Raw genomic sequence first — 22,183 nt, 5'->3', positions numbered from 1 at the left:
GGAAGGGGCTCATCAGCCACACTGCGGATTTGGTTCTAACGGGTATGGAAAAGCAGTGATGGATTTCAGCAAGAGAGTTACTCATCTGATTAACCTTCTCAGAAGGTCATGTGGGCCTCTGTGTGGACATCCGGGGAAGCAAGAACGGACACACGGAGTAGAGTTAGGAGGTGATAGCAATGGTGACTCGGACCACTGTGGTTTCTCCAGAGATAAGCGGTGGACCTGGAATTGCTTGTCAAGCTTGAGTGGTTTGGCCTCTGGACTGGAGGCTCTGGCAAGTTGCATTCCCAGCCTGCTCCTCTTAAACATTTTTTTTGTCCACACTCCTGAAAAGTGTGGCTTGCTAAGAGCTTGGGTTGGGAGTGTTGATACCTTGAGAGACGGGTGAGGGTGGGGACCTGGGACGTAGTCCAGGTAAGCAGAAATGAGTCATTGCAATGGGAGTCAAGTTCCAGAGTCCAAGGAAAGGGGAGAAGAAACAGGTGGTAAACCTGGGGTATTTCCACCTCCAGGTACGGGGCGTGCGGGTCTCAAGTTTCAACGCTGCAGGCATCTGAGCGTCTGCCATCTTGGCAGGGTAGCTCTGGAGTCAGATCCCTGCAGTAGGCTCTGCCCTTTATTCACGCAGGGTCCTCAGGCCAGTCTTTGCCCAGAGTCTGTCTGTAAAGTGGGGATAGGCACAGCCCTTAGTGCCAAAGGAGGTGCAGAGTCACCCTTGTCGGTGACAAGGAAGGAGGAGCTTTCAGCAGCCCGAGGGCCACATGATGGCACTGGTGACTTAGGAGGAGGCCCCTCATAGGTCCTTCTTCTGCAGTCATCCTTGGACATTAAAGAGCATGTGGAGACTGTGGTCCCCAATGAGCTGGCTTTAAAAATGACCTCCAGGAACTCCGCTCTGTCCCCAGCACCGGTGAATCAGAGCATCTTCCCTTGCCACCTTCATCTCAGTGGGAACATCCACTCCCTCCCAAAGCCAAAAGGGATCTTCCTGTAGAATTCCAGGCAGTTCCAGGCAATTCCAGGTTGAGAGTAGTGGTGGGGATCGGTTAAGCCAGAGATTGGCAAACTTCTTCTGCAAACAGCCAGAGAGAGCAGACATTTTCAGCTTTGTGAACCATAGGTCTTTGCTGAAAGTGTGCATCTCTGCCAGGTAGCACGGAAGCAGCCAGTGCTACCGTGCCCGGTGCTACCCAAATGGGCAGATGTGATTGGGTTCTGGTGAAACTCTGTTTACAAAAACAGGCAGTGGACCTCATTTGATTGGTGAGCTGTCATTTGCTGACCCCTGGTTTAAGCAGAAACGTGTGTACCCACTGGTTAATAAAAGATGTGAGTAACTTGAGGGTAAAACCCGAAAACCCTGCATTGTCCACGACCCCCAAGGTCTCACTTTGCTTCCATCCATCTCAGCCTTTTCTCCATCTGCCTCCTCCAGCTTGGTGTTTATTTTTTAAACGAAATCACCATCATTTTAATGTTAGTGGTGACTTCTTTGAAAGACTGTGGATGTACATTTGTTTAAATCTGTTCCACATTTATTTTTTCTTCGTGTTAAAAACAATTCTTTAAATCAATATTTAGTCTCTTTGAAAAAAGCGTTAACGTTTAAAGTTACAAACTGTGTTATATTTTTACCAGCATCTCAAAAAGGCTTGATGTTTGATAACATCTTTTCAAGTGCTATGAGTAGTAGCTTTAGTATTAACTTGCAGGGAAGGAGAAGAGGGGAATGCTTCTCTAGAAGAAGGGGCCGGCTCAGACACATGCAGAGATCAGGCAGGCGGTAGGCATGGTCCGTCCCTCAGGAGGCACAGCCCAGATGTGGTGTGGGCACCCTCAGATGCCTACTGGTGCAGTAAAATGTTCTCGGGATGGTACGTGGCATGCCCCAGCAAAAGCATTTCAGGGTGGGCATTGTCTACAAACTCATCACTCAGTGCTGGGATTTTTCATTTTTCTTTCCTTAAATCAGGGCTCCTTTTTCAGATTCAATCTTGGTCAGAACCCCATTATGTAAACACTCATTCACCGAAAGCTTGTTGACTGCCTTCTCGGAGTCAGCTAAAGAGACAGTCCAGTTTAGGGGTCAGGAAAGTACGGTCTCCAGGCCAGAACTGGCCCCTGGCTGGCCTTTGTCCTGCCCCTGAGCTAGGAATGGACAGTGTTGGTCAGCGACTGAGGGCTGCTGTTCTGCTCTGAGCCAGAGTCAAGGGTGCTAAGCTCCAGCCACCCCACTCCTTTTGGGCAAACCCCACTCCTTTGGGCACCTCTTTGGAACTTTCAAGCTCTAAAGAAAACCTTTGATTATAAAAATAATTACATCACTGGTTAACATTCGTTCCATGCTGGTGTTGTCTGTGCTAAAAGCCAAAATGTGACGTCACTTATCCCCCGGGAGGCCCGTGCTGTCCTTGTTGCCATTAGGCCAGTGAGGAAACTGAGGCTCAGACGGTTAAGGAACGTGCCCCGGGCAAGACCTGGCGAGACCGGGGGTCAGACTTGGGCCCTGACTCCACCGTGGTGCTGCCTGCATCCCGCCTTAGGGGCTTGCTCCCTGAGTGGGCAACACAAGATGGTTTCAGGTGAAGTATTAATTAGTAAACGAGTATTTGAACGTGTACTTTTAAAAAGATGCCATTTTTTAATTTACGGCACAGATTCTCAACCAGAGTGATGATTTTGTTCCCCTTCCCTGCAGGGATATTTGGCAATATCTGGAAACACTTTTGGTTATCATGACTGAGGAGGGGGCTGCTACTGGCATTTAGTGGGAGGAGACCAAGGCTGCTGCTAAACATCCACAGACCAGCCCTGCAGCAAAGAATGACCTGGTCCAAAGTGTTGATAGCGCCATGGTGGAGAAACTATGATTTATAGTATTAACGTAAAGTTCCTTTTCAAAGTGTACTTGAGGGAAAAAATAGTAGTTAATTTAAGGTCAGAAAGAAGTAGCAATACAGGCTCATGAAGATAGGGCAGACATCATGAATGTGAAACTCAGCTGGGGTATATGGAGATAGGAAAATGTTGCGTACTTTATTTAAAATAAAATAGAACAGGCACTCGTATGGACTACCGTGGCAGTTTGCAGTCAGGTTTTTTGTGGGGAGAAGTTTTCTACGTAATTCTGCTTGCCCCGGGTCTTGGCTGTGATCTTCCTGGGAGTGTTGGAAAGAACTAGCTCAGGTGCCCTGAAGGCACCCGTGTGATTTAGTTTCCTCCCGGGAAGTGTCTGGGTCCTTGGAAGTTTCTGCCCCCCACTGAGTGACCTTTGAACTAGGACAGCCTGTGTATCTCTTAGTGCAGGCAACCAGACCTCACCAAGAACAGCGAGGTTTCCAAAGAGGCTGGGGTCAGGAATTCAGGCTGTAAGGAGTGGTGTGTTTGACGTGAGTCCTGACTGATGGCAGAGTCACATGACGTTGCAATGATGTGTCTGTGGCGGTGATTTCTGGTAGATGAGGACCTGCCGTGTATATGGGACTTCGAATTAAATTGGGATTTATCAAACGCCCTCAATTTTCCAGCACCTAATGGAAATACACATGAAGGTTCCACTGTTGAGTCTGATTAAGTGAGCTCTGTGTGAAATGGTAAGGAGGGCTTATTGATGAGAACTCCTAGTGGTGATATAAATTGAAACACATGACAGATGCTCTAAATCCAGCTCAGACGTGGTAATCGGAACATGGAACCCGTGTCCCGTTGCAGGAGAATATATGTATTTGTAACCCACAATCGTGTCTCTGGTTTAGCTAATGCCAGGGCTCCAGCAAATTAAGACAAATTTTGTGGCCCTATAAAAAAGCGGCCGCCTGTTTACTTCACACCCATTAAGGGGGCTACCACGAAACCCCCAAAGCAAAGCAAAACAGAAAATAAGGTGTTGGTGAGGATGTGAAGAAATGGGGACCCTTGTGCCCCGTTGGTGGGAATGTAAAGTGGCAGCCACTTGGGAAACAGTATGGAGGTTCCCCGCAAAATTAAAAATAGCATTACCATATGATCCAGCAATCCCACTTATGGGTATTTACCCAAGAGAATTGAAAGCAGAGTCTTGAAGAGATATTTGTACACTCATGTTCATAACAGCATTATTTATAGTAGCCAAGGGGTTGAAGCAACCCAAATGACAGATGAATAGATGAACAAAATGTGGTATACACCTATAGTGGAATATTATTCAGCCTTAAAAAAGAAGGAAATTGTGCCGCATGCTACAACATGGATGAACCTTGAGGACTTATTAGTGAAGTAAGCCAGTCCCCAAGAGACAAATATATATATATGGATATGATTCCATATATATGTGTGTATATATATATATATGAGTCCACTTAGGTGAGGTACCTAGAGTGTAGTCAAGTTGTAAGGCAGAAAGAAAGTAGGATGGTGGTTACCAGGAGCTGGGGTCGGGGTGTTGGGGAATTGCTGTTTAAAAGGTGCAGAGTTTCCGTTTTGCAGATGAAAACCAGATTCTGGAAATCGATTGCACAACAGTGTCATATGCTTACCCCTACTGAACTGTACTGTTAGACATGGTTAAGACGGTGACTTTTATGTGTGTTTTAGCACAGTTTTTTACAAAAACCAGCGCCTTAATTCACAGCTGCGGGTGGTTTTTAAGGAGTGGCCTTATCGGAGCAAATGCAGTCCCGTTGTGCGCGACTGAACCCGGCTGTAGATGTCTGAGTGTGCAGACATCTGCTCCTAATCTTTCTTGAAAAGTGAAAGAATCCTACTTTCCCCGAGTCCTGAGAGTGGCCTCTCAGATCCAAGCTCATTTTAGTCTTGACCACGTAGGGGTTCTTGTCCTGAAGCAGAAGTTGAGCCCTCACTGCGGGGTAGGAAGCGTTTCAGAAAGGTCCATCTGATGTCTCACTGCCTGTAGCATTTATAGTACATTGTACTCCGTTTTTATTTGCTTCTACTGGGATGAGAGCCAAGCCAGTAAAAGGCAAACAGCATTAATTCAGTGATGACATATGCCACTGAAAACTGTTTTTCTTTCTTTTTTTTTTTTTTTTTTTAATTTTTTGGAAAAAGCAGAACGGAGGCACTTTACTCAGATTCTGGTGGATGTGGAAATAAAAGCTGGGAGGAGGGAGGGCTGTGGGGAGGTCATTAAACCCTCCCTCCCTCCCGCAGATGCTCAGAGAGGGTTAGGTATTAGACAGCATTTTGCCATAAGTTTCCACTGGAAGCCATTTCTGAGACCGGCTCATTCTCTGAGTCCCGGCCCTGCCTGGCCTCACATCTTCTGACCCTCCTAGCAGCCCCTCATCTGCACATCACATCCATGGGGGGAGAGGGGGGTGTAAGTTGATACCTCCTTTCCATTTTTATCCTCTTACACACAGACCAGAAAGATGCAGCCCTGGAAAGAGTATGAAGAAGGTCCAAGTCCACAGAGAGGAATGGCCCACGTTTATAGAGGGAGCAACTGTCTGATTCGTTTCTAATTGGTTGAAAAATAAAATCTCTTTGAAAATAAAGATGGAATTGGGAAAGCTGCCTGGTCAGAAGCAGCCTCTTCTCTCGAGCTGAATTAGTAATTTCGGAATCCTGGTCAGGAGTTTTATTAAACCATGATTTTTGCTTTTGATGATAAGGCCTTTGTCAAAGTCCCAGGTGTGTGCGTTGTTCTGCTGATTCTTTGGGTCAGAGTGCCATCCTGCAGACAGAAATTCGACTGGCCAGAGGGAGCTGGCAGCAGGAGTCAGGAGTGAAGAAAGCAGGTCTGATGTGAGACATTAGGGAGCAGTGAGGACTGTGGCAAACTGATGAGCCGTGCCCTGTCTTAGAGAGCGTGCTGCTTGGTTCTAGCTGATGTTTGCCATGTGGGAATTCAGACCTGTGTTGCTAGCCAGTTTTGAACATCTCCAGGAGAAGATTCCCTTTTTGATTTTTTTGTGAACTCTATTGTTTATTAAATCTTGGCAACTAACTCACAATTTAATTAATAACTCCCGGGGGAGGGGTGCCAAGCCAGACACATCTGTGGGCTGCCAGTTCACACAACCCATGGCAGGCAGGAATCAAAGGGCTAGGCCTGCTGGCAAAACCAAACCAGCTGGACAAATCAGAGATGGAGGCGAGAAGGAGGTGCATTAACCCAGAGGTCCTGCACTTGTCCTGGTGTCAGGATTCGGGCATCACAGAGAGAGGCAAACCTTCCAGGAGCAGGTGGCCAAGCTCTGCTGGACCTTTCAGGAGGCAGCTGGGATACAAGTGAAGCTCTGAATAAAAGTGAGCTGCTCCTAACAGTTGGGAGCATCTAATTTTATCACAGTCGGCGCCGTTGCTTGGTTCCGTTTGAAAGGAAGAACGAACGTTCTCTGGACGCGGGCACTGTGACCAGTCTGGCTTTCTGAGGATGCAGCCCGTGCAGTCACACAGCCCTGTGCTCAGAAGGCCCTGTGTTCGCCTTCATGTTCTGCTGTCGTTTCTTGAAACTCTTTCATAATTTCTGATCAAGACGCCCTGTGATTTCGTTTTGCATCTGGCGCAATCTGCTTTGCACAGATTATCTCATTTCATCCTTCGAAGTCCCCTGAGAGGTGAGCGTTATCATCTGTTTCCCTTTGACAGAGGAGCGACCAGAGGCTCAGAGACAGGCAGTCACTTATCCAAAGTCACACAGCTAGAAAGGCCTAAGCCAGAATTTGTAATCAGGTCTGCCTGACTCTGAAGGGCAGGATGTTGGTTTCTCTGAAAAGCTGATAGTATGTTCTAGTCTCTGGGGGCCTTGGCGTGGGGAAGATTGTCAGGAGACTGAAGCAAAGGAGGAAGAGAGTGTATACCCAGCTCAGGCGGCATGTTAGGTGTCCCTAGTAGCTTCTGGTAGTTCACTATTTGATTCTGCTTTCTCCTTTGAGGGCCTGCTGGGCCACAGATTGAGTCAGGCAGTGGGACAAGCGTCTCTCCTGAAGGATGGCAAGAAGCGTAGTGCAGTCTTGTCTCAGGGCAGACTTTGAGGTACTGTCTCTTCGCTGGCAGTCTCCTCACAGGCAGCCCCCCGCTGCTGATGCCCGTAGAACCCATCTGAGGTTCTGTGTGGTTGCCACCCATGCCCTCATTTATTCCAGGGGGATTCCGAATCAGCAGACACCCGATGAGCACTCAGCATCTGCCTGGCGCTGTGCTAGGGTGTTGAAGAGGGAGAGGATGCTGGTGGTGATGGTGATAATTAGTGATGCTGTGGGTGGTGGGTGGGGATGGTGATGACCGTCATCACAGTTGATAATGTTACCCAGGTGCTTATGGTTGCCAGGCAACATGCAAAGTGTTTTATTGCATTAGCTCATGTAATCCTCGCGCCACCCACGAGGTAGTGAGCAATATTATTATTTCCACTTACAGATGAGGAAACTGAGGCCCAGAGAGGTTAAGTAACTTGCCCAGAGTTGCATAGCTAGTAGGAGACAGAGCTTTATTACTGTTCTATATACAGAGAAGATCAGCCCTGCTTTGGGGGACCTTACAGTAAGTAGTAAAAGAGCACTTGTAGGGCTTCCCTGGTGGCGCAGTGGTTGAGAGTCCACCTGCCGATGCAGGGGACACGGGTTCGTGCCCCGGTCCGGGAAGATCCCACATGCCGCGGAGCGGCTGGGGCCGTGAGCCATGGCCGCTGAGCCTGCATGTCCAGAGCCTGTGCTCCGCAACGGGAGAGGCCACAACAGTGAGAGGCCTGCGTACCGCAAAAAAAAAAAAAAAAAAAAAAACAAGAGCACTTGTAATTGAGTGTGATGTGTGCCGTAAAAGAAGTGCACAGTGACAACCACCGTGACGAGAATGAGAGTATTTACTTAGCATTTGCTCAATGCCGGGCACACGTCTAAGCGTTCTACGTGCATCTTAAGTTTTCCCACCACCTCTATGAAGTAGGTTTTTTTATCCCATTTTATAGATGAAGAACTCCAGGCCTAAACTGATTTAAGTTATTGGTTAGAGGTCACGTAGAAGGTGGCAGAGCCAGGATTTGAACCTGTGATCTTTACTCTGCCCTCCAGAGCACAGACCGAGGGTCTGGGGAGGCTTCACAGAGAAGGTGGCACCTGAACCAGGACTGAGGAATGAAGAGGAGCTTCTGAGGGCGGGGTGGGAAAGGTGTTCCTGGCAGTGAGATCAGCAGGGACAAAGGCAGAGAGGTGGGCCCATGGCCCAGCATGGTCACTGGGTGGGTGGGTGTGACCGGAACCCATTGCAGGGGGCGCAGCAGGTGATGATGGGGCGGGAGGAAGGCCCACTCGTGAAGGGCTTTGCTGTCCCTGAGGGCAGTGTGGGATTCCTCAGGAGAGTGAAGGGCACAGATTCCACATGACTGTGTGGCCATGGAATGAAATTCCAGGCTCCTGGTACTGCAAAGACAAAGCAGCACTGTGTATTTTAACATGAACTCAGCTTTCTCATGCCCACATGGAAATCCAGGAGCGCTCCTATATTTGCCTGACCTTTATGTAAAAGACCCGGGCAAATCCGGCTGCCGGTCATTAGTCCAGGCTGAGATTAAAGTGCTGTCAGAATCGTTTCCTTAGGTCTCTGTCTCACACTGCAAGTTGTTGCCAGCCTGAGTTCTCCTCCATAGAAACCGCCACTTCGGGGGCTGTCCAGAGAAGGATTTCTGATGTGTTCCTTACTCCATCCCCTCACAAAAACGACAACAAAAAACCTTACACATGGGCTTCCCTGGTGGCGCAGTGGTTGGGAATCCGCCTGCCAATGCAGGGGACGCGGGTTCGTGCCCCTGTCTGGGAAGATCCCACATGCCGCGGAGCGGCTGGGCCCATTGAGCCGTGGCCACTGAGCCTGCGCATCCGGAGCCTGTGCTTCGCAATGGGAGAGGCCACAACAGTGAGAGGCCCGCATACCGCAAAAAAAAAAACCTTACACAGCGCCATGAAATATTAGAAAGAGAAGTAGCTCAGTGGGGAAACCTGAGGGACAATTTTGGCGAAGGGTCCTTTTCAGTGATTGAGGATGAGAAGGACCTGGGGTTTGCATTCGGTCTCCTCCCCGTAACTGCCTACTGTGTAGTAGCTCAGGCAAGAATCCTTTTCTGTAAGAAGGCAAGGAAAGAAAGAAGACCCTGGGTATGCAGGGGCTTCCCACGGTGGGTAGTGAGTTCCTTGGACGTGTGGCCTGTAATGTCGTCCCTCCTGCCATATTTTCCATTAACAGGACCACCCGGGCTTGGGGATTCCCCACTGCCAGCCAGATTATTATCTGGCTGGGCTGCCCCCTGCTGGAGCCCTGCAAAATTATCCTCATTTGCAACTGTGGTTCTTGCCGCACGTGTATTTACACATTCTAACCCAGTTAACTCATACCACGTAAGAGCTACATAATCAAAATCCCATAAATTCCTAATTAAAATCCCTGCTTTATCTAAAAATACAAGAACAATGGGGGAAAGTGTGGCTGGCGGCCAGAGCTTTGCAATTAAAGCATTATATCGCGGGATAGACTGCACATCTGATGCTGTTCTGCCTCAGCTTACAATACTGCAGTGATTGCCACTGCAAGCCCTGCGGGCTAAAAGCGGTGCCCGTAATTCAGCCTACAGACCCTGGCTGAGGTGGCCTCTAGCGCTCCATCTTGGCGGCCCCCCTTGTTCTCCTACCCGCCCCCCCCCCCCCCCCCGCTTCAGTGCACTCTCTCCAGAACACATCTGCCCTTGCCCTTGGCCTGGCTAGCTCCCCTTCATCCTTCAGCTCCCACCCCAACATCAGGAAGCCTCCAGAATTCCTGGGCTAGGACAGCTGTTCCCCTGTACCCGTTGTGCTTCCCCTGGCATCACTTTCATTTTATTCTAATTGCTTGGTCATGTGTCTGCTTCTCCCCCTGTAAATTCCTGCCCCACAGGCACAGGGTTGTTCCTGTCTGATGTTCTGCTGCATCCGCCTCCCGTAGCACCGTGCCTGACACACAGTCGGGGCTTGACAGATAGCTGCCTGATGAAAAATTGTGGAGCAAGGGATATCGAGAAATGGGCTGGCACAGTTAGGAAGGCAGTTTATAAACCGCCGGCTGCCCTGCTGTGATTTTTAATCAGAGTGTGCCTCACTTGCCTGCCTCTGTGTCTTTTTACCTGTGAGCTGGGCATAAATCTGGCCCTGCCTGTGCATGAAACAAAGGAGAGCATCAAGGTCCAGTACGTTCGAGGAAACCCAGTAAAAACCCTGTCACCCGTTTCTTCTTCACTCCAGGTCTTGCCTCCTTAGCAGTCTCCTCCCAGGGACAGTTATCTCTTTCCTGCTCAGCCCACCTCCTCTCTCTTGGAAACGCAGCCTGATTAGCCCTGCATTTAGTCCATCCAGCAGACGGACGCTTGCGGCTGGCTGCAAGCTGGCCTCGTTTCTGCAGAGCAGGAGGAAACCTTGCTGAGCACGGGTCAGCCTGCAGCCAGCTGGGGATGATTCCGTGGGCTTCTCGCGGTCACAGTGAACCTTCGCTTTGTCGCCGCGTGCCTCTCGTGACCGTCTCTGTGTACCTGGGCTCTTTCTTCCCAGCCCCGCACCGCATCTGAGCTTCATCCGGGCTACCTGGAGATTTCCAGGTGTTGACTCCACAGTTCAAGAGACTAGGTTCTCACTTGAGGCTGCTGGGGACTTGTGAAGATCCTCGGGGCCTGAGAGAGACAGGAGGAGCTGCCGGGGTAAGAGGCACTGGTTGACCAGGGAGAATCCTGGACCATTTCACAAGCTTCCCCGGTTAACCCCTGCACCGGCTGCCGTTGAGTAGCCAATGTGCACTCGCAGGACAGTGAGGCGTGGCGGCCGGTCCGAGAGCTTTTAGAAGGATGGGGAGAGGGGGCGGCTGGGAGATGAGATCGAAGGAAAAGCTTTTGAACCATATTTGAGGAAAACCAGGATCTCTGGGGATCTGGGTGGTGGGAACTGGTAGGCAGAGGAGTCTGGGTGCTCCTTCTGGGATGTGCGGTTGCTCAGACTTTGAGTGGCTTGTTGAGATTCTGGGGTGAGAGTACCATTGCCTTAGCTTGAGTCCTGCCCCTCCGCTTGGCCAGGAGCCTAGGGGGGCCCACACTTGGACAGTTGTGCCACCAGGACTGTCTTTTGGGGAGAGGTGGTCTCCCACAGCAGAAATGGGTGCAGTTACTAGAGGAAGGGATATAACAGATGCTAAGCAGACAAAGAAAGACATACCCATTGTAGTCACAGCCGGTCATCTTAGTAGAACCCATCACTGCCTCCACCCCTCCTGCCTTGGCAAACCTGCAAGGCTCCCCCGCCTCTTTGCACAGGCAAGTTTTGTGCTACATTCCGACTTGAGCACATTCGTTCAGTGTATCCAAAGGCCGCTCAGGGACGGTAAGGTTCTTGGAGTGAGGCTGGGTCTCTGTCTTCCGTGCAACTCTTCTTAACAACATCTTGAACGCTACCTGCAAATCCATCCCAGTGGCGATTACAGGGTACAGCCTGCAGCACAGGTCCCATGTGGCTTGGGACTCGGCGGGAAGCAGCGTGGGCTGCAGGTTGCCCCTCGTCACCAGGTAGCCTTGTTCTCCAGAAACCACCCAAAACTGGAGCAGAAATCCCCATCGCACTCTGGCTCCCCAGCCCCGCCCCCTCGGCTAGCCTCTGTCCTCTAACCGGCGTGGTTTCTCTTTGCAGCAGAAAAGAACACCTCTGGAATGATAAGCCGCCCTTCTCCAGGGAGGATGGAGTGGATCGTCCCTCTGATTGTGGTATCAGCCTTGACCTTCGTGTGCCTCATCCTCCTCATTGCTGTACTCGTTTACTGGAGGTGAGTCAGCCAGGCAGCCCTGACACAGAGGGTGTGGGCGTCGGGTTGTGCTGTCAGCATGCTGCCCTGGCGGGGGGTGGCTGGCCCGAGGGGAGGGGAAGCCCACGGCCTCTTCATTCAGAAAGGTAAGGTAGCTGGAGTGTTTTCTGGTGTCGCCACCTGGGAGATCCGCTTTATCTGCAAGAAGCCGGTGGGATAGAGCCACTACTGAGATGAAGGCGCTCATGATGGGTTTCTAGGATTGAGTGCCAAAGAGGCGACTGCTTGGGAGTCAGGGAGATCCGGGTTCAAATCCCAGGCCTGCTACTTGCTGGCAACAAATCCCATTTCCACTTTGAGCTTTAGTTCCCAAACCTGCAAACGGAGTTAATAAGTTTCATAGCATTTCCAGTTTCCCTGAGACCGTGCTTCGCTTTGTCGTATCCGCATAATAGCTCCTCTTGACCTGAACATTTTTTTCATAGCCCTTTGCTGAAAATTCGGTGATAGGAAAACGTTTATCATGTTATGTGGCATTTAATAGACACAGGATAAAGATGGCTGATGGCAAGTCATCCTTATGTTAGCATCATCCTTGAACTGGTTCTCACTGCTTCCCACGGGAAGCCTGCTTGCAGCTCCTTTTTAAAAGTTGTGTGTTTTTTCAGCTACACTCTCTCAGCCAGTTTAACTGAGTGAAGCAGGCTGGCCCACGCGGCTGGCCTGGCTGCCTTCACCTGCCAGACTGATGTAGGAAGCTTCTGCCCTTTAACAAGCTTCATCAGTGATGAATAGGTGTCATATTTCCCTCCCTCCCTCCCTTCTTTCCATTCATTTGATGAATTTTGAGCCCCTATGGTGTGCCAGACACTCTTCTCTCATGGAGCTTACATCTTAGTGGGGGAGACAGGCAATAAATAAAGCAAACGAGGTGGCGGTAAGTGTATAATGGAGAAAACTAAATCTGGAAAGCAGAGGGGGGATGCTGAGGCTTAGCGGTGAGCGGTCAGAGTGGTTAAGGAAGGCCTGCCTGGCGAGTGGTATTTGTCCAAAGACCTAAAGGAGGAAGGAGTCAAATGGGCTCCATCTGGGGCATGTTCCAGGCAGAGGAAACAGCATGTGCAAAGGCCCTGAGGCAGGAGTGCGCCTCATATGTTCCAGGAATGGCCAAGAGGTGTGGCTGGAGCAGGTGAGAATGGGAGAGAGTGGTAGGAGAGGGTATCAGGAAGAAACAGGATGGAAGGGAGTTGGGTCAGGGACTGCTTTGTGGGCCATCGTAAACACATTGCCTTTGACCCTAAGAGAAGTACTGTTTGGTAGAGAAGTGTTGTGATCTAACTTCAGGATTACTTGACTGTGCTGCAAAGACCACTGCAGAGGAGCAAGGGGCAGAAGCAGAGAGACCAGGTAGAAGACTACTGAACTGGTCCCAGAAGGAGTGATGGTGTCTCCCATGAGGGCAGCAGTGCAGGTTGTAGAACTGATTGGATATAGATACGTTCTGAAGGTGGGATCAACAGAATCTGCTGACAGATTGGCCTGTGTCCCTAGGTCTGTTTTCAGTTGGAAAGAACAAGAGAAGAAGGAAGGGTTCATCTGAGGCTCCCCCAGGCGTCTAACTGTAGCCGCGTTAGTGCTACAGACCAGCTAGATGATGGGTTATATTGTGTTTCAGGGAGAGCCTGGAAACACTAGGCTCACCTCCATGCCGTCCTTTCTCCAGGACAGTGGTTTGCAAACAAACAGTTGTCTGGAGCCTGTTAGTAAGTGGGAGGCTGCCAAACACGGGTTGAACTGAGCACAGAGAGGGAACGAAAGGTCTGCCTGCCCTCCTCTTGGCTCCTTTTGGTGCCGTGTGGTTTTAGTTGCAGACTCTCCCCACAAAGGAGCACAGAGAACCCACAGCTGCCCCTGGCTGGGTAACCCTAGCAACCCCAGTGTGGAAAAGTTCCTGTTCCAAATAGTTCTAGCAAAAACCTCAGGGTTGTTTCTGGTTGGCCCACCTTGGCTCTCTGCCTACCTGAGAATGGATCACTCTGGCCAAAGCAGACCGTGGACGTTTGGCCAAGCAGACATGTTGAGGGCAAGCTGCTTACAGGAAGGGGCTGTGTAATGTCATAAAGAAAGCTTTCAAGACCCTTACATTCAAGGTGTTTTTTCCCATTAGAAATTCACACTGTTTATATTTTTGACAAACTCAGTGAGTCTGAATCAAAAATATAGGGCTCTTTTCACTGCGATTGCACGGGTTCATGAAACCGTTGGAAGTGAAAGCCGAGGACTCTGAATTGTTTCTCCACTAGCGTCCCTTGCACGATGTGGGTGTTTGCTGATGTTCACAGAGTCCTTTTTGAGCACCAGCTGCTGTGCCAAGCTCTCGCCAGGCCCCATCTCCTGGGATCCTTATGACACGTTTGTATGTTCCCATCCCCATATTAAAAGTAAGGGGCAGAAGCTCGGGGTGGGGCACGTGACTCGTGAAGGGTTCTGCAGGAAGTGGTGGGCCCTGGTTTTGAACACAAGATGTCTTCAATCTAGAATCCATGAACTTTTTGAACCCCTGAGATACGTACCTGGTACTACACTGAGTCCTGTGGAGGCGGAGCATGATGGACGTTCAGCTCTGAGTCACGTGGACTTGGGGTCCGTGGGCCTGTTGTGCCAGTGCCTTACCGTTAGGCTCGGCTGCTTTCTTTGACCAGGGAAGGGAAAGGGAACCAATATTTGTTGAAATGCCTGCCGTGGGCGCAGGAGTGTGCATTGTTCTCATCCACTACTGGTCAGAACCATTTCTGTTACTGCTGACAGAGAGAGACCTCTTCCAAACTGCCTTAAGCACAGGAAAGAAAGAGCTGGTTGATTCGTGACGTTGGATGTTCCGGAGCATCAGGCCCAGCTCTTTTGGAAAGACAGAACAAGGAAAACGGGGCTCGGCATGTGCTGTGAGCCTCGTTCTCTCTCCCTCTGTCTCTGGGATCTGCACTTTCTCTGTCTGTCTGGTCTTTTCTCTTGGGAAGGCCCTCTGACTGTTTCCACATGGTGGCCTCTGGCCCATGTTGGACTTACATCCCCCCATCCCAGTGGAAAGGGAATTGCTCTCCTCCAGTAGTGCCAGTTAAACCCCAAGGTGGCATGTCTTAGGACTGACTCGGGGTATTTGCCCGTCCCCAGAGCCCTCTGGCAGCCAGCAGAGATGAAGACTTGTCAGGCCTGGGTCTTACATTTAACTCTGTAGCCCAGAAATGAGGACGTTGCCCTCGAAACCACATGCATTGAAGGTGGACAAGGGGTGGTTCCCCAAAGGACCGTCAAGACCCAGAGAGGCGACTGGATGCAGGTGCTAGGCAGACAGAAGAGGGCAGTGCCCCTCCAAAAGCTGAGAAATCGGAATCAAGGAGGGGAGGGATTTGCACTAAGTAAAGAGAATTCAGACTTGGATAGCAGGGCAAATACGCGTGTAAATAGCCAGAAAGAAACAAAGCAGGTGTGTGAGCTCAGCGCGGCCAGCCTGGGGTTCTCACTGGGACTCTGGTGTCACACGTGTGTGTGTCATGCCCGGGAAAAATGAGGGGTGCTTTCAATCCTATCTCAAGTGCAGGATTATTAAAGAGTGCATGCAGGAGTTTAGAAGGTTCAGCTCGGGGTTCTGCTATGGAATAATAAAGCTATTTTACTCTTCTGTGGGCGTTGGAGCCCCTTGCAGCTCCCATTCGGCAAGCGCTTGTGGAGTTCCTGCCACACGCTGTGCTGGGCCTGGTGATTTAGGGTTCATGGCCCTTCCCTCAAGGCCCTCACGGTCCCCTGGGCGACGCAGTCAGGTAAACAAAGACTACGGCGAGTGTACGGACAGCAGTGAGCCCAAGTTGCCGTGACAGCACACAGGCAGGACTTGCAGCAGGCCGGGGGGCGGGGTGGAGTCAGACGAGGCTCCCTGGGGGAGCTGAGGCATGAGCTGGGCCTTGAAGCACAGTGGTCCCCAGCCAGAGAAGGAGGTGTGGCGCTGGAGAGAGAGAACCCGGCCTCTCGTAAGCAGGCACCTGTGGTTCAGTGTTGCTGAAACAAAGCATGAGGACAGGAGGGGCCCGATCACGAAGGCCCCGATGCCACTGTCATATCCTGAGAGTGATGGAAACGTATGAAGGGCCAAAGCTGCGAGAGGGCAAGACGAAAAGCGGCAAACACTGGGAAGTGAAGTATGAACACGGGCCAGAGTCAGGCAGCCTGGATTTGGGGCCAGGCATTACCGGTCCCTCACCGTGTGGGTCGCCTTAGAGCATATATTTCTAACGGGAATGTGATCATCCCCAAAGCGGTGAAAATGGGTTTGGGGAAGGTGAAAAAACTTTTTGTATATCAAGCACAGATACACACACACACACACACACACACACACACACACACACACACACACGTATCTAGTACATACACAGATATGCAGTTTGTCATTGATATTAAAATTTCATTGGGAGGGTGTGATTAGGAAAAAAAAGTCTATAAAGGCCCCTTAGGGGAGGTGCCTATGAAAAAAAGGGGGAGAAACACTACCTTAGACAAGACTCCTCCATCACCTTCAGCGTCCTCCTCTGCAAAATAGAGTTAAGAAATGTGCCAGTGAGTTCATGTGAGGATTAGGTCTGGGCACCAGGAAATGTTCATTCCAGTGCCCGGCAGACGGTGAATATCGGATCCCTGACTGTAGAGAAAAATACAAATTCAATTCTGGGTCCTGCTGTGCCTAAGGAGAAGTCATTGTTCTCGAGTAAAGAAAATCAGGTTTACAGATCTAAACAGATGCTGTCCCGGACATGTAATCATATCGTAGGACTGCACACAATTCCCAATTATGTGTTCACTGCTTAACACATGGCTTGAAAGTAACTTTCGGAATTTCCTTCTAGAATTCCTTCTTTTGCGTGATCTCAGTTGTGCAAAGTACTTATCCTAGAAATAGCTGAAAGTTGCCTGTTGGGAGCTAAGGATAGTAGAAATGTAGGTGAACCTACCGAGCAGAACCACTTTGGGCCAAAAAAGGGAAGTGCGGGGCTTCCCTGGTGGCGCAGTGGTTGAGAGTCCGCCTGCCGATGCAGGGGACATGGGTTCGTGCCCCGGTCCAGGGAGATCCCATATGCCGCGGAGAGGCTGGGCCCGTGAGCCGTGGCCGCTGAGCCTGTGCGTCCGGAGCCTGTGCTCCGCAACGGGAGCGGCCACAACAGTGAGAGGCCCGCGTATTGCAAAAAAAAAAAAAAAAGGGGAAGGGCGACCATAAAGCTAATGATTGGTTTGGGTGATACTCTTAATGGGCTTGGAGACAATTCCAGAGGAGCTCACCCTAAGTAACTAAAGATGTGAGCCCCCCCACGGCCCTGTCCCTTCCGAAACAACACTGAGGCAGGGTGGTCAGCCTGGGCAGTGCTGGAATCAGCTGCTGGAGCTGCTGCAGGAGATACCCCCACCCCACCCCACCCCCGCCACCCAGTGGCGTAACCACACGAAGCTGAGTCCTCACCGTGTGAAGTCTGAGGGGGGTTGGGCAGCCCTTTCCCACCTGGGGTGGAGAAAAAATTGATAGAAAAATCGACGAGGCACCTAGCTTTCAACTGCACGGCCCGGGAGTGTAATCCTCCACTCCTGTTTGCTCCGCATTGGCCACAGATGGCCCCTCAGCCCCAAGGACACACGATAAGTTGGGGAGCGCACTGATATTCATGGAGCACAGCCAGAAGTATCCTTAAATATTTAGGCCCTTTGGCCTCCTTGGGTTAAGAGTATGTTTCCTGAAAGGGACCTCTTTGGAGGCCAATTGTTAGTCTCATTACATCACATTTGGCCAAAACTAAAAAATATAGGTAGAGACCTCGTATATTTCTGGTCAACTGGAAGATATACAGAAGTCCTTTAGGGAGCTATCTGAGCAGCATTTTTACAGGCAGCAACATGAGTTTGTGGGAGAAGTTTATTTTGAAATACGGTTGGCTGAGATGTTCCAGGTAAGGTCTCTCTCCGAGTCTCCTCGCAAGGGTCTGCCTTGAAGAGATGTAGTAAAATCTGTAACAATGCAGAAGGTGCTGTAAAACATGCAGGGCGTTTTGGCACCAGGGTCAGGGCGGTGGGACAGCTGATAAAGATAAAATCAAGGAAAAATCAATGAGCACTTACCACTTGCCTCCTTTTATAAGTGGTGCCCTGTGTGTGCCTTTTAAACAGTGTAACCCATACCAGCATGCGACGGTGCAGAGCTGTAATCGTTTCAGTTGAAATGAGGGAGAAGAAATCAATTCAGTACTTTTTCAAGTGTGCCATTTTGGCCCTGTTCCCGAAGATGGTAACAAAACGCACCTTTTGAATGACTACAGTCAGAAAGGCCGTTCCAAGAGCTCCAGCCCCCCGTCTTACCAAGACAAGCTGTTATATGGCATTAATGTGCTGACGTTCTTGAAAAAGACTTGGAGCAGCACAGCTGCTGCCACTCAGAAGAGGAAATTTTGGAGAAGGTTTCTTCGCGATTTTCATAATTTGAGGTTGATGCTGGGAAAAGAGCTCTATGCAGGGTGTCCAGTCCGTATGCTGGGGCATGCAACTTGTTCATTTATTAACTTGTTCCATAGAATACCTTAGCAACTGTGAGCGAGACAGGAGCGTCCACTTCGAATTGTCAGTATTGTGAAGATATTTTTAATTCTTTTTTTTCCTGTACTCTTGAGGAAAATTGCTTTGAAGGTAGCTCTTCTCTCTCTGATGAGCAAAGAAAGTCTTACCCTGACATGGCTTCATATATCTTAAGGCCTGAACAGCCAAGAATCTCTTCTTGAGTAGTCACCATAATACACATGTGCTAAGCGGATTAACATTCGAATCCTTGGAATTATTACATCCATTTTGCAGATCAGAAAACTGAGGCTTGGTAAAATCATAAGTCACAGTGTTAATCTTTGGTGGATCCTGGATTTGAACCCAGCCGCTCTGACTTCATTGCCCACTGTGTCAGTCATTACATTGTTTTGCCTAGACGGGGAATAGCTTGTCTGGAGGCATTTACTTCCTTCCACAGCCTGTTTTTATAGCACGTGTTTGTGTGTTGAAAAGATCCTATGTTTTGGATTTGCCAAAAACACAAAGGAGAAAACTTGAGGACCAACTATATGTATTTTCAAGTGTTTTAGAAGCCAAATAGATTTTGATGTTGAATAATATCACCTGTCTGTTCTGTTCTTAGTTCCAGCTAATCAGTGCTATCGTACCTTGATGACAAATTCAGCATCTTATTGACCGTAATTCTAGCTTGGGAAAGAACTTTCCAGAAGTATAAAACAGCTTTTCTTCTCACACTCAGATAGGGCTGAGCTAACTACACAGACTCTGGAACAGAAAATGGAAACTCAAAGTGGGAATTGTAACATCTAACCCAGGTTTGTTGCAGTTTGGTATTAGAAGGATTTCACTTTCTGATCTGAGAAATTCACATCCCTCTTCAGCCCATGACTGAGCCGTCTGTAAATTCCGTGGTAAATCAGTCAACACCAGTTTAGCTTCATAGGCAGATAGAAGAAGGTCTCTCTTTTACTCTCATCTTTAGATGTTCAGAAATTTTGCCCTCTGTTGGTGCCTCCTCATTAAGAATGCTGTTCATGAAATCAAGTGCATTGTGTTGACACTGCAATTTTTCTCTTCCCTGGATGTTCGGGGGAGACAGCGTAGTAAATAGGAAGGGACACAAACCACAAATGAGTGTGGGTTTTGAGTTGGCATAACGGAGCCTCTGGTAGACAAACAGATACGTGTCAGGTCAAGTGTGGGCAGGCGCTAACACCCTTCCTGATGGAGGAATGGCAGCCCACGTGTGCCCAGCGGAGCTCGCATCCCTCCTGGATTCCACGGTAGCAGCCGTGACACTCAGAGCTGCTGTGAGCCGGGCACACGCTCTGCGCCCATCTGCTGTAGCAGCGGGCGCTTCCGTGCGTGCTCTCTGATGACTGGATTTGGTTTAGATGTTTGCCCTCCCCCCTCCACCCCAGGAAAGTCACAAAGGAGATGGTGTAATAGCAGTGATCCTTCCCATGCACGTGACTGTGGACAGATAGCAAGGGGGAAACATTGTCAATCACGACAGTCAATAATGGTGAATTAACATGAAGCAAACATGACATGACTTAATCCTCACAGCAGCCGTGGGTGGTGGCCAAGGTGGTGGGGACTGCATCACCTTCTTCCAAGGGAGAAGACAGTGTCTGGAAGCGGGGACTTGCCCAGGATCACAGGCTAGTATGTCTGGGAAGTACACTTGACCTCTGAACAACGCATCTTTGAACTTCAGGGGTTGACTTATACTCGGATTTTTTTTCAGTAGTCAGCACTGCAGTACTATACGACCTGTGTTTGGGAATCCATGGCCTCACAGATGTGGAGGAACTGTGGATATGGAGGGCCAACTACATTACATGCAGATTTTCGACTGTGCAAAGGTCGACACCCTAACCCCCACGTTGTTCAAGAGTCAGCTGTATTCACACCTAGGGCTTTGTTTTGTTTTGTTGACCTAAGACCCTTCACAGCTGGCTTGTGTATTCCTTCCTTCATGTGTTCATTCAAAGACATTTCTCAAGCATCTAGTTTGTGTTGGGCACTGGAGATGCTGCGAGGAGACGGAATTCCTGTCTCAAGGAGCGTGTAGGTTAATGGAGGAGATGAGCAGGTAAACAAAGGTTATCCCAAATAGAGGTCAAAAACTGGCGGCCTCCAGGTCTGTTTTATGTAGCTGACTTCTTGTTTTTTTGGTTTTTTTTAAACATTCCCTCCCTCCCTCCCTCCCTCCCTTCCTTCCTTCCTTCCTTCCTTTTTTGGCTGTGCCGTGCAGCACACAGGATCTTAGTTCCCCTACCAGGGATCGAACCCGTGCCCCCTGTAGTGGAAGCGTGGAATCTTAACCGCTGGACCGCCAGGGAAGTCCTGACATCTTGTTTTTTAAAATCTGAATTATTTTGAAAATAGGAAGATTTTGCTTAAAACCCCAGCTGTCTGGGTTCTTGTGATAAACAGGGAGATCGACATCACTGTTCTCACATCCCCTCATGGCACTAGTAGGCTGCACAGAGCCAACTGTGGTCCCCTGCTCGCCAGTCTGCCCATCTCTGCCCTTCACTTAAATGTGCATTCTTCTATGCAAAATAAAGTCCACTTTTGTGGGCAGGCTCAGATTCTTTCTGAGGGGATTTGGGGCACATACACAGGCATTGGGTCAGACCAAGCTGCTTTTCTGTATCTCTTGTGAGGGAGGGCATGAGAATCAAAAGATGGGTTTACATGCAATTCAAGTCTAGAAAAAGCCAAGCTTCCCAGTCGTACTTTTTGGTGGCTTTGTGTGATCACCTTTATCTTTTCTGTAAACAGACCACTCACGGGGCCACCTGTATTCTGGGCATCATTCTTTCTTTTATAAACTGGTAAACTGCCCGTGTCACTCATCTCTCTGGGGAACCTGTACCTGTAGGTATAGTTCAAGAAGTTTTTTTTTTTTTAATCATTAGGAATAACTGTTACAATCCAGCTCAGCAAAGCCTGACAACGTGTGGAGCCAGTGGGGAGAAGAATGCACATTTCATGATGCCGAAACAGAGGGTTGAGTTTCTGATGACATGGTGGTGTCTTGCTCTGAGATGCTAAAAGCATGGGGGTAGGGAGCCTCTAGAGACCGCAGCTGTTCCTGAAGATGGGCAGCTATTTTTTTTTTCTCTGGGCAGCTCTGTGCAGGGAGATCTGGGTCACGTGGGCGATCCTAGGCAACTTTTGCTCAATAACTGTTTCCCAAATGGCTACTCAGGGGCCTTTCAGAATTCAGAGAACCATCCGTTGTTATAGTAACCGGCCCCCTGCTGTCTAGTTGGCCCTGAGATGCCAGTTGAAGCTCTTAGAACCAGGGAACGTGTAGTCATTTAGACAAAAGCAGGGAGAGATTCACCACTAAAGGTTGCCATTTAAACACTATGATACTTAAAAGACAGGATGCACTCTGTTGAGAAGTGAATGGATACATTTTTCAGCCAAGCTGGCTTTTCAGGAAAAGGGAAACTCCTTATAATGTTCAGTCTCTGCTACATAACCAACCCCTTTCTTTGGATTTCTCTGAATTAAGTGTCCTCTCTCCCAGGGCTGATCGGGTCTGTCCTGTCGGGTTGCTCAGGTAGCCCCCTCGATTATTCAGGATGTTAGTTTTATGGCATTTGCTTCTCAGCGGAGTGTTGTCAGTTTACAGGGTGGTAGTTTGAAGCGCCTGTGATTGTGTGTGAGGAGAAACTGCGGAGATAGCCGGCTCCGCTCCAAAATTCCCGAGTGAGTCTGGCAGAATTCAGAGTAGGGCTAAGGGTTGAGAGGAAGTCTAAATATTTTAGGAAGCTGCAAATTTCAAGTTCTTATGAAAATTTGCAAAAACACTCCACACACT

At 49.5% G+C, this 22,183-nt stretch overlaps 1 protein-coding gene across 3 annotated transcripts in view; it reads left to right on the top strand.

Moving 5' to 3' along the window:
* Nucleotides 1–22,183, top strand: part of PTPRG (protein tyrosine phosphatase receptor type G) — a 731,646-nt gene that overhangs the window by 629,624 nt on the left and 79,839 nt on the right. For 2 of the 3 annotated variants that reach the window (XM_004267970.3, XM_004267971.3), the window contains exon 13: nt 11,637–11,769. In XM_004267970.3, the coding sequence (XP_004268018.1) occupies nt 11,637–11,769 (133 nt within the window). The remainder of the gene's footprint in view (nt 1–11,636; nt 11,770–22,183) is intronic. The other variant, XM_033424736.2, reaches the window with a different exon arrangement.

The sequence above is a fragment of the Orcinus orca genome, chromosome 10 (genome assembly GCF_937001465.1).
Source record: "Orcinus orca chromosome 10, mOrcOrc1.1, whole genome shotgun sequence".
NCBI classification, from domain to species: domain Eukaryota; kingdom Metazoa; phylum Chordata; class Mammalia; order Artiodactyla; family Delphinidae; genus Orcinus; species Orcinus orca.
Note: the sequence above shows the minus strand (reverse complement) of the source record. Positions and strands in the feature narration are given on the sequence as shown.